At 37.6% G+C, this 12,577-nt stretch overlaps 1 protein-coding gene across 2 annotated transcripts; it reads right to left on the bottom strand.

Moving 5' to 3' along the window:
• Positions 1-5,098: 5,098 nt before the first annotated feature.
• On the bottom strand, positions 5,099-12,012 carry tmem18 (transmembrane protein 18). Of its 2 annotated transcripts, XR_004765815.1 has the most exons (6): positions 11,771-12,012; positions 9,099-9,216; positions 7,960-8,014; positions 7,454-7,547; positions 5,638-7,211; positions 5,099-5,575 (listed from the first exon to the last, which is right to left on the bottom strand). XR_004765815.1 is itself a non-coding variant. In XM_035423123.1 (5 exons), the coding sequence occupies exons 1-5, from the start codon at positions 11,861-11,863 to the stop codon at positions 7,113-7,115; spliced, it is 459 nt and encodes a 152-aa protein (XP_035279014.1). In that variant the 5' UTR covers positions 11,864-12,012; the 3' UTR covers positions 5,099-7,112. The 2 variants fall into 2 exon arrangements, 1 of the variants encoding a protein (XP_035279014.1); XM_035423123.1 differs by having other exon boundaries at positions 5,099-7,211.
• Between the last annotated feature and the right edge of the window lie 565 nt (positions 12,013-12,577).

Raw genomic sequence — 12,577 nt, 5'->3', positions numbered from 1 at the left:
TAACTGCTACAGTAAAATCTTCAGTTGTGTAAATACATAGTATTTAACATAATTTACCCTGAATAAGGTCTTTTGATGTTAGTGAAGTTTTTTTATACCACACTTGGCTGTCATGCTGCTGCTTATATTTCATAATTATTGGCTCTAATTAATGCTTTAATGTGCAAAGAACACCAACAAAATTATTCTTTGATATAAATTGAGTGTGTTGGGAATACATTCAATTTATCGAAAGGACAATTTGCAAGAATTCATAACCCATATTCTGGAGGGGGTAATACAGCTTACTCCCACAAAAATGACTGACAAAGAAAAGGTTGTGGGCAGTGAGTACACCAGTCTGGAGCGAGAGTCCACACTCCCACACGCCTCTCCGGCCTTCAAATGAAACTGGGGACGTCACCCTGCCTGCTGGAAAGCTCTAGGCTGTGGGATGGGTGAAAGATGGTGGGCGGAAACAAGCCACTCGTGTCAGCCGGGTGTAATTGAATACTGATGTTCACAGCAAGTTGCAACCAGAGGGTTATTAAAGCAGGTGGAGGGTTTCATCTCTGGAGATCAGAGAAAGTGAAGTTGTGGCTGACTAATAAAACAGTTTCTCCACCATAATCAAACGGGGTTCAATGGCCAGTGATTAAGGACAGATGGTGGAAAAGGGTCTATATAATTATTTTCTTAGAACTATTGTTCATACAAAGTGTCATCTCAAAGAATACTTTGGGTGTGTTTCAAAAAAAACAAAACTGTACATTCATCACTGTATGGCCCATCTGGGGGTATTCCTGTTTTGTTTTCAGGAGCTTAAAAAGGCCTGGAGGTGCCTGGAACACTTTTGAGACTAGAATGTGAGATTATTTTTTTCCTTTTCTGTTCCTATTTTCAAGAAAAGGTAACAGTGAAGCTGTCATGTATAAGTTCACTGAGTTCTGTTCTAGCACAGAATACAGTACTGCCACTGTTTGTTTTGAGCTGATTTCAGAAGGTGCCTATAGTGAGGGGAAAGGGAAGCCACAGATGGAGTATTTCCAGTTTGTACGACCGTGCACGCTTTGCTGTTTTAATAGTTTTATCTGATAAATTTAGTGGTTTCTGTGTCATTTAAAAATGATATACGCAGAAAATGAGAGCCTTTTTGAAGAACATAAAAGTGTATGTAGGAAAGGTAGAAAGTATTAGGTTTAATTGGCCTCCGTGTGACTGAATACTAAAGTGAGATCCCTTAGTGCTGAGAGTGGAGGTTTCTTTCAACACATTAAGTCTCCACCTGGAAACACCAGGAAAGGGAAGAATCAAAAAAGACACTTACCTGCTGATAAAATGACCAGCATTTGTGCTGCTTTGTGGTTCTCAGCTGCGGAAAGAACCGGATGGTGGAGTGCCACTATGCTGCAGGCTTCACAGATCTCTGCTGCTCACAATGGACCACAAACACAAATGGCATGCATTCAGAACCCGGGAGGTAATCACAAAGGTATTCAAGATAATTGTAAGGGCATAATACAAAAGCTTTTGAGAGCATTCCCTTTATTCTATAAAACAAAAAATGATTTTGCAAATGGAGACCCGAAGGTCATTAAGGCCCCTATAACAATGGAGAAAACCTACAACTTCTTCATAATGATTAAGTCAATAAAAACTACTGTCCACTTTTCTTTGTCTTTTCAAAATCAGTTGAACAGTCCTTTTGGCTGCAGTACAAGGATATGAAACCATGTAAATGGTGGTGCCTTTTGCAGTTGGAAGTATCCAGTTTCAAACCCAGTAAACATGAAAACAGAATTCTAAGAAACTGATGCATTTAAAATATCCAGCATCTCTGCTACTTCAGCCCAAAATGATTTCATTGTTGGAACAGTCCCAAAGTATATAAAACAACTTGCAATGTCCACCACAATTAAGTCAGAATTACATAGATTTGGGTTCAGATACATAAGTATTAATTCTCAAGGATATTTTCATCTTAATTAGCCAAATAATTAATACTATTGTTTAATGTTAAGGGTTTGTATAAAAGTAATCTCCTGTTTCACAGGAGGTACACACTGTATTACACAAAACATTGATATATTCTCGAGCATGCACCTACAGTATAGTGTAAGCCCACAGTTTTTGATAATAGATTATTTTTCAGTAAACTCCATGCATGTACCAATTAGAATAATCAGTTTTCCCCTTTGGTATTGTGTCCAAAATCTTTTTTAGGCAATGAATTTATTCTGACAGAGGCAATATACTTCCCACAATTCACAGGAGTATCACTCTCTCAGTATGTCTGTACTCATCCCGTAATGTTGGAATTGAAAACTGAAACCCTGGGTGTTGCTGGAGGTCATTTAAGTGATGTAATGCTCGATGCCTAGAAAGCATTGAAGTGATTTCTCCTTACACATCAATAAAATACCTCGAAGACCAGTTCTTGGTCAATTAATGGTATGAAACGAAATCGACAAGCTCGAGTAGGTTTGGAAAGAGGCCACTGTCTAGGAAATGCATTAGCACAGTTCTCAGCAGTGTGGGGATGGGTGACACTGCACTGCTCATTTCCAGAGTGCGGTAAGTGTTCTCACGGAGTCGCTTGGACTATGTAACACAAGCTCTAATTACCGAAAGCGCAACGTGCATGGTCACATTACTGGGGAGAAGGACCCAGAGGTCATGGCAGTGTGGGGGAGGGGGCGAGGTATATTGTGTCAGTGCCAGTAACAGTAAGACTGTACGTGAAGAAAACCTCAGCTATTGGTTTGTGTCATAGCCAAGAAGGACAGCTAAAAATGGAACAAACAAAAAAAAAAACTAACTGGAAAAAAGTGTGAGGTCCTGGCATTTGACCTTTCAATTCAAGAAAGACTTAGACAGATATGAAAAATGTGACTTTCCCAAGTGATTTATAATTTTTCAATTTCATTACAAAAATTCTTTTTTTAATGTTATAATCCCCATTATTGTTACCTCCATCAACAGAGTTGACAGGGGATTATGTTTTTGCCCCATTTTGTCTGTCCATCTGTGTCTTTTAGCAGGATATCTCCAAAGGTTATGAACAGATTTGCATGTGGACAGCTTGGTCATGGGGCAACGAAGAACTGAACTTTTCACACCGATTGACCAATGGGAGGGGAGGGGGGGGGGGGGGGGTGGCTTCCCACAAAAAGGCATGTAAATTCAGAATGCATTCACATAACACCATAAATCTTTGTGTGCCTATCAGCAGGCACGAGAGGCAAGTACTATATTATTGGCCCAATAAAACAAAATGGTGGTGCTAGAGAGCTCATTACCAGCCACTTAACAAACAGGACTGATTGGCCTTGCAATGTTGCTACCAACTACATTACATTACATTACAGGCATTTGGCAGATGCTCTTATCCAGAGCGATGTACAACAAAGTGTATAACCATAACCAGGAACAAGTGTGTTGAAAACCCTAGAGAGAAGTACTGCAGGGAACGACCGTGTAGTTTAACTTGGACCCTGTAGGTTAATCTGATTAACACAACAAAAACAGCAACAAAGCAGTCCATGCAAATAAAACAAGCAATAGTTATTGCACTTGTGCCCACTCAACTAAATCAACTAAGATAAACAGCTTACCTAGCTACACCCCTAAGATTACATAGTCAATTAGAGACTATGTAATCTAAATCTACAATGCTTGAGTGGCTAGAATTTTATCTCATTCCCAGTTTGAAGTATAGTCATGAACATATGTATGTATGTATGTGCATCTCCTCATGTGAAACAAGTTGGTAATGGGGCATGGACAAAATTATCTAATCTTTGAGTGTCATGTTCTAGTTCTGTGAATTAATGCCACTATCTTTTCAATGAATTACTGTTTTCAAAATTCATCCCTCAAATGGAGTTTGACCCATCATTACAGTACCTCCAGGGTATTGAAGAAAAACTGTTGTCTGTTCTGTTACAGCAGAACCTTTGCCAAACATCTTCCTGGAACCTTGCCAGTTGCTTTCTGAAAGAAAATTACGGTATGTGTAATTCCATTTACTGTAATGTGCTTCATGATTAAACAGGAGTGCCACAGACATTTTTTTAGAGAACACCACCAGTTTACAGTGTATTGCATGTGTGGTTAGGGTCCACTTAATTTGATCAGTTATGGTGACAATGATGCATACAGCCAGCCCACGTGTTCTTGTCTATTATAAATATCGCTTTGGCCAGCAGGTCTTCCGGCATGGCCAGTCAAGCTGTTGTCCAGTAGCATGGTACGTGGTTAAGAGGAGAACCCTGTGACAAGCGTCATTTCTGTTCTTAAAATGTGTGCTTGATGTCTTCAATATTCATTAACAATGGCCTTGTGTTTTCTGTGGATGCGCAAGAATACTTCTCATTGCATTGCTTGCCACTCCTTATTTTAGCTCATTTGGTCAATCGGAAGTCTGCCCGATGCTTTATGGATACTGTCTGCTAGTGCAACATGGTTAGGAACACTTGCACTGACCAATAGTGGCACCAGTTCCTCTGAATCATAGCCAGTGAGAAGCCCTAACGACCTGAAGGCTGGCCTTAAGGGTACAACAGGTAAGGTGCTTAAGGTGCTCAGGAAATGTTGAACATATACTGCATTTCAATTTTTAAATTTCACCATTTGGGGTTGCCTAGAGGCTACACTGGCTACATGGAGGGGTACACAGCAGGTGAGGAATAGAGGTCTATTGCGAATATGTACCATGTAAAGCTGTGTATCCCTAAACACGAAAATTGAAGACAAACAAATGTGCTCTGCTTGAAATCAGAGCAATGGTCTTACTGTCCCAAAGCCAACAAGAACTCTGACAGTCTTGTCATGTTTCTCACAGTAATGCATTCAAACTGAGAAAAGCATGGGCCTTCCTTGCTGCGCTGTTTATTTACTGAGGCATGCACAAATGAAAACATCCCCATTTGTCATTACACAATGCCCTCTTTGATCGGGTGGTAACTGAAAAGCAAGCCAAGGCTGACCAGTATCTGCCCAGCAGATCTACCTGGAATGTGTGACACACTAAGGTATATCACAGGTATAACTGGGGTTCCCTAGTGTAAATGGCTCTACGTTTACACTACTTTGATTAGAAATGAAAAGTGCAATCAGGAAACCCACACAGCAGTTTATTTATATAATTCATATTTATCTTGTGGGGTCAGTTGAGACCAAGTTCACATTAACAATGATGATCTGGAATTCACAGGAACTGTTTGCTTTAGTTAACAGAGTAAATATTAGCGGAATACACAAAGATCTGCTTCTACATTTACACTTTCAAGCCAAGAAAGAAAAGAAAATTGGCACAGGCCATTTTATAGAGGTTTTGACCCATCCTACATGTACAGTACAATAAAAATGCTGTAGGAAACAGACGGTAAAGGGAAAGTATATGTCTTGTTTCCCACAACAGACTTTATGATTTATCCAGGTATGTTTACCCTCTTAATATTACCCCCTTCTGATAACTGTATCTTCTGAAACCCTCTTATTTATTGTAGTAGATCTGGTTAGATAGGCTAATGGGGCTGGCCATAATATTAGCTGGTAAACATTTATTTTACAGGGGAGAGGGGCATCTGAAACACTCAGTGGACCTACTACTTCAGGGGGAAAATTTTGGGAGTCTCACATTTGGCTTCCATGCACCTGTACTGCAAGTCTGTTGGTCTTTGTTAATATTCTGATTACTCTGTCTACATTACATAATAAATTGTTGATTTTTTTTTACTATTCCAGGCAATTGTAATGCAACTACTCTCTTGTACTCTTACCCTTTTTGGCAATTACAAAGGTTATAATAGAAGACCCCTGCCCAGGGCCTGCTCCAGTCCTGTCACTTTTTTTCCAGTGTGAGTTTACAAATTCCAGAATCTCTTGCAGTCACCATCATTTCCTTCACATTCTGATGTCCTGCGCACTCCGTTTTTTGCCCAAGCGTTTGCGATTTTCTTCCATTTCTATCCGCTGCTTATTGATTTCAGATTTATATCTCTAGCATCATCCTCAGAGATTGTATCACTCTGCACATACGCACGAGCAGGAAAACAGCTGCTTCTTATGAAAGGATGCCTTTGAAAACACTTATTTTGGCAGCACAACATTTTAAACAGTTATTAAAAACAAGGCTTTGCTTGTGTCAATGTCAATGTATAACACATATCTTAAGACACATTAGTCTATAACCCCCATCTTGAATCGCTAAAATTGTATGTATTACTCTTCATGACATGTGCAACAAGATTACAAAAGATCGGTTGTATAATTTATGTCCGTTACTATTAATCCAGACGGTTCCAGTAGATAACAAATCCTCCCATGCTCGAAACATCTTTAAAATAACAACTCTTGACCTCATGAATAAAAAACAGGAAAATGTGCAAATCATGAGAAAGTTCATCTCCCTTAAATTACCTATTTTTAAAATATAGCTGTTACAAAACACTTTTTGGTACATTATATCATTCTTAAACCAGTCATTCTGTGGTCTTGTGAATTATTCACTTTAATTATTAAAATTTGTCCCACATTAGTTTGACCTACACAAAATACAGACCGGTTACACAGCTATACTGATGTATGGTTTATGAACCACACTTTTCTTGGAAAATTCATTTCACAGAACGTCCATCTTTAATGATATTACTGCAGATAACAGAAGACCCACTGACTCAATGGAACACCATTGCCCTCTTGTGGCAATATTGAAGAGCATCTACAATCAGAGTGAAAGATTGCCAGTTTGCTAGACAGTATAAAACATCATGAATCCGCCAAGCCTGACTTCATATTTTATAGCACTATCTGCGACACAAAATATGTTATAGTAACAAATTAAAACTCATATCAAAGTTAAATAAATGCACATCTTTCGTACAGTAATTTTGGTCCTTTCAAAATTAAAAAGGCCGTTTTCTTTGGGCATGCTACAACCCAAATTTACTGTTTACCTCACGATTTCCCCACACACACTTGAACTCACCCACAATCTTGACTGTGACTGGCTAATTATTTTCATTTCATGCCACACTCAAATAAACATAAGACTTGTGGTTTAAAATAATGTGAATTTTCAACATGGGGAGAGGTGTAACACTAAACACAACCACTTTGTCCATCGCAAATCATTCAGTTTTCTTCCGGTTTTCTCTCATTGCTTTTTGTTTCAGTTGCAGGGTTTTCAGCGCTGTCATTGTCTCAAATGTCCTATAGACCCACACCATCTGTAAAATAAAATAACAATAATGAAATAACAATAATAAAATAACAATAAAACACTCAGCTGTAATTCTGCACATAAGTGGTCTAAGTGGCCAATTGCAGGGATGCACTTTACCTGGGAAGTAATTTTGGAAAGGACAAACTTATATCATAATCACTGAATAGCACTCTCTTATATGTTTTTTGTTCTGTTCCAAATGTCTGAGTGAGTTACACATGAAAGAACAATAATTCAAATACTTACCACAATAATAATTGTATTCATTAAGAGGGGAATTGAAAAAACCAAAGATATGAACATTCCTTGTGAGTCAAAATATTGGAAATTAGAGAATGACCTGTTGAGAAAATAAAACAAATTATTTAATTTTACTCCTTGAATAGTTCACTTGCAGCATGCATAGCCTAATTCACTCTGATTATTAGTTAAAATACGTCGGTAACCTAGGCAAAAATGACCAAACGGTGCATCCTACATTCAAACAAAGACCACAATACAATTTTGATACATATAATTATACTAAATACTAAAGTTTGCAAATTTGTGTTGTGGTTCTTAAATGCTTGTCCACAAATATATTTTTTTGTATGTCAATACATTTGTCCTGTAACACCAGTATGTGACACAATACATGTAAAGAGGATTTCAATTTTATATATAAAGTACATTATGTTCATGCTTATGAACAGTCGTTTAAAATGATATTTTGCTGTTAAAAACACAAATAATGTAAAAACAGTTTACTGTACCTCCAGTTCATAGCTGCCTTCTCATTTAGGTATTCAGCAGAGTAGACCATGACAACTGATAAAAACAGACATGAGTCTTTTCTATGTTGATGAGGATTACTGTATTCTCATCATAAAACTAAGGGTATAACACAGTTATTGAGAATAGTGACCAGACCTGGGTCAAATACATATTTGTTTTGGATTCAAATACTTTTCTATGCTTTACTGATCTTGTCTGGTGTATTGAAACCAATGAAATTCTCCCAGAAAGTGCAAACCCCACCTTCTGGTCATATTGGCAGGCTCAATTACGCCAGGCAAGATCAATAGAGTACGGAAAAGTATTTGAATCAAAAACAAATACGCATTTGATCCAGGTCTGACAGTGACACATGAAGACAAATACTAAAAGTTATATAGTCAATAAATAAATATGGGTCTCCATCAAAATTCAACCAGGATTTAGGTGTTTATGTTTCCAACTTTTCTCGTACTTCCTTCAGGCAGTCTTTGTGTATTAAAATAAACAAAACAATTTTAGACATGGTATCATGCATAATCTAACAGATACAGGGGTCTAAAGTTATTCCAAAATGGCTACCATTTTGGGGGGGTTAACACTTATCTGACTACAGGTAAAGATATGAATGAAAAAATTATAGTTAATTCATAGTAACTATACAGAATGCAAAGAACACAAAATGAGTACAATTTGTCCCAAATATGAATGTAGTAGGCATGAAAATTAGATCAACAAAAATCATATGTGAGCATAATCGTACACTCATGACAGATTCACAAATATAGCACAGTGAAACAATGAAGGTGAAAAAACTACGCCCATGTGATTTTCTTCTAATCAAGATGTATCAACAGTATACATGTATAACCATTATTTTGCACAGATGACTTACATAGGCTATAGGCTATGAATAACTTATTTTGCTGCCCTTGTAATCCTACAAAGATGCAAAACCTATATACAAGCTTGGCTGAATTCTCAATTCTCATTGGCTGGCATGTGCATTATTCTTCCATATAGCCTATATTACTGAATCAGCCTACAAACAAATCTGAGATGATCATACCAGATATATTGTAAAATAGTACAACAAATGACAATGTGGTAACTAAGTACACTATGAAGCATCACTTACCCATTATGAGAAAATGGCAAATCTGTAGTCGGTAAAACCTACACGTCAACAGAGTAACTGTAAAGCAGACAGCGTGGAACGCCAATAGTCCCACCAACCAGGACTCTGACCACTGTACCTATAGAAAAGCATTATAAATTGCAGTGTCTTTCGAGTACTTTGTGTCAGTTATCTCAATATACAAATTCACACTGTTTTTATCATGTCATAAAATTTCTTCTTACTGCAAAGAATCCCTGACTTCTTTACACTCTGGACAGATGTGACTCCAAGTACTTTTGACATGCAAGGCGGCACAATTATACAGAGAAATACTGTCTTTTGGAAAAAAAGGATATATGCTATCACTGCATTCAGATCAAAACTGCCACGCATCAAAAATAAACACTCAACAAACACCCACTTAATCTGTTTATAATGCCATCATAGCGCAGTGTTCCATGTCGAACCCCTTGATAAAAAAAAGAAAGAAAAGTCAAACTTAACATTTAGCCTACAGTTTTACTTTTCTTTCTTTTTTTTAGACCCATTAGTCTGACTTCGACAACTCTGGGACCAAACTGGCCTACTTTTTAGTTAATAATACTTTTTAGTTAATAAAACTTTACAAAAGTAACTTAAACTTCCAAGGTGCACAAGTGGCTTACTACTAGTTTATTATTTTTGTATCATTTACTACAGGCTACTAGAGTATAGCCTACTTTATGGGATAAAAGTTGCAAAGAAGTTAACCCCTTCCCAGCCTCATCAACATTTCGAACACATCCCGCAATTTCACACGCATCATTTATTACTCATAACTAGGCCTGTTCCTTATTGATAAGTGTACTGAATAATAATAAATATATTTTGAGACTATTTAGATGCTCACTGATATAAAATGGGATCAAGTCCTTGAACATGCCATCTGCTGTGGAGTCAAAGCTGTTTTCACTGTGCTCCTCAGAAATATTAACTCAGATGAGTGATTTCTTCCAAATGCTGAGTCTTCTGCTTCGACTTAGGCATTCCAAAAGAACCTTTTTAGGCATAAAATCTTGTTAACTTTTTTCCGGTGCGTAACATTTTCAGTTATGCTTATGGTTTGTTTACGCAGGAGAAACAATGTGTGTCCTTTAATGCAACCCTAACAAACTATACTGTAGGAAAAATAATTTCCTTGGCTAAAATGCTTCTGATTTGTCAATATACTAGCTTGCCATTGGCTGGCTGTGTTCTGGGCAGAACTTATCCAGTCCATGTCAAGTCCTTGCTTGCGCACTGTGGGTCCCATTGGCTATACTGAGGAACTGCTTACCCGGTACTCGTCAGCAAAGCATATGGGTGGTATACAAAACAGAGATAAGAACATTCCTATGTACAAAATACTTTCAGCGTGTATGCAATGGCAAAACAGACAACAATGATAATTCCTCTGGAGAATTGCTAAGTAAACAATGGATATTCTATCAATTCTCTGAATTTGCATGTATTTGGGACTAAAAATGACTATGGATTTTGTTAGCTGGATTCCTGCTGGATTCTTGAATGATAAGGATACTGGCTTTACCGTAATTTCTGTTACCTGTGGATTTCAAAAATGCATTATTTGCCACCCCACATGATAAAAGGAATCATAAAAAATAAGGAATCATCATAAAATAATTTATAGAGATAGAACCGTGAGTTTTCATATGATATATTGTGTGACCAGATCGATTGAAAACTTCACTGTAAAAAAAAAAAAAAAAAGGATGAATGCAAACACACCCACTCCTGCTTGAATATGGGCCAGTGTGACTTAAGGGGTAAACGTATAACCCACAGTATACTTTCATGAAGTGTATAATAGTTCAAAAGTGAACATATTTAAAGAAAGTATGCTATATTAGTGTGCTAATAAAACTTACGGTCCAAGTTAAAGAACTTGTCAAAGTTCTTTAAAACCATGACTGAGGCTCACTTCAGTTCTTATGCACTATGTGTTCTCTGATTAATTTTATGATGGAATGGTGCTGGGTTAGGGTTATGTCTTTCATGACATCATATGATAGGCCTACTACTTGAATAACCAGGTTGAGGCTGAAGGGAACCAAGATGGACCAAAGTTTTAGAAGCACACTAATGTAGCACACTTTTGTAAAATAATAAACTGTACATAATTATACACTTCAGAAAAATATTATTAACCTTATACTTGAACTTCTTTGCAACTTGTAGTACATGAAGTAGCCTATACTCAAGTAGGCTACAGAAAATGATACTAAAATACTGAACTAGTAAGCCACTTCTACTCACGGGGTATTTAAGTTACTTTTGAGTTTTATTAACTAAAAAGTGAGCCAGCTTAGCCCCAAAGTTGTCACAGTCAGACTAGTGGGTCATGTTTACATTTCACGTATAGCCTACCGTTTTTGTTTTCTTTTCTTTCTAAGGGGGTACAGTTTTGTCCCCAAAGGTATTTCTAGTTACAATTGTGCCACCGTGGTAACACATTTATACACTTGCGGATCAGTCACTCCTCACGGTAAGAATACATTTTAGCACAGAGCTTCCGATATTGCTTGTGTCGAAAGTGCTGCAATGGAAACAGCGATAGATTCGCCTTGCAATCACATCAGTACAGAATGTAAACAAGTCAGGGACAAGAAATTTTACGACGACGTTTGCTAGAAAACATAAAACACACTTACAGAACTCAGCAATGTCCATACAGAAGTGATCCTTCCTTTGCTGAAATTATCAATAGGGATAGAGCTGATATTATTCTCCTTTAGCTCAGCCATTTTGGTTGCTAAGTCTATAAGTATCCGTGGTAGCTTATAATATTTACGATGGTACACTAGCTCAGATATAATAGGTTCAAAACGCCTAACGTTCTTCTTCTTGTTCTTCAGCTGCTTCTACTTCTTCTTCCTCTGATTTTGTCGGCGGACCTCATAAAACTTCAAGGTGCATACACCGCCACCTACTGTGTTGGAGTGTGAAGCCGGCCACAGTGTACCTACATTAGATTATTCTGCCTAATCCTGTTACTCCAAGAACATTAAAAAGAGCCTAACCCACCACCCATTTCCCCTTGTCCTCCCCCTAATATCCCACATATACCCCATCCCTGCCCAGTTTCTCTGTCTCTCAAACATTCTGTCCCTGTGTAGATCATACAATTCACAAAACATCAGCACGTGCTACCATTTCATCCACTACGTACCATCACATAACCCTGTTTCATGTCTACCAATCAATTACAGTTATGAATATAAATACTGTATGCCTAAACCGTAACCTACTCCATATAATTTCCTCTCTCCTACAGCTCCCCACCTCTTACTTAACTGATTTATGTACATTATGAAAATTCCTCTCTTTATTACTATTGTCCCATTGAATTTGTCAGATATTGATCCTAACGATCAAATCAAGGACTTGTAAGAGTTTAGATTTTGGCCTTAGAGAGGGAAACAGTGAATAAGGACGTGGCCTGGCCTCCCCATCACAAG

The sequence above is a fragment of the Anguilla anguilla genome, chromosome 6, assembly GCF_013347855.1.
Source record: "Anguilla anguilla isolate fAngAng1 chromosome 6, fAngAng1.pri, whole genome shotgun sequence".
NCBI lineage: Eukaryota > Metazoa > Chordata > Actinopteri > Anguilliformes > Anguillidae > Anguilla > Anguilla anguilla.
The sequence above is the reverse complement of the archived record's forward strand: the minus strand, read 5'-3'. Positions and strand labels throughout refer to the sequence as shown.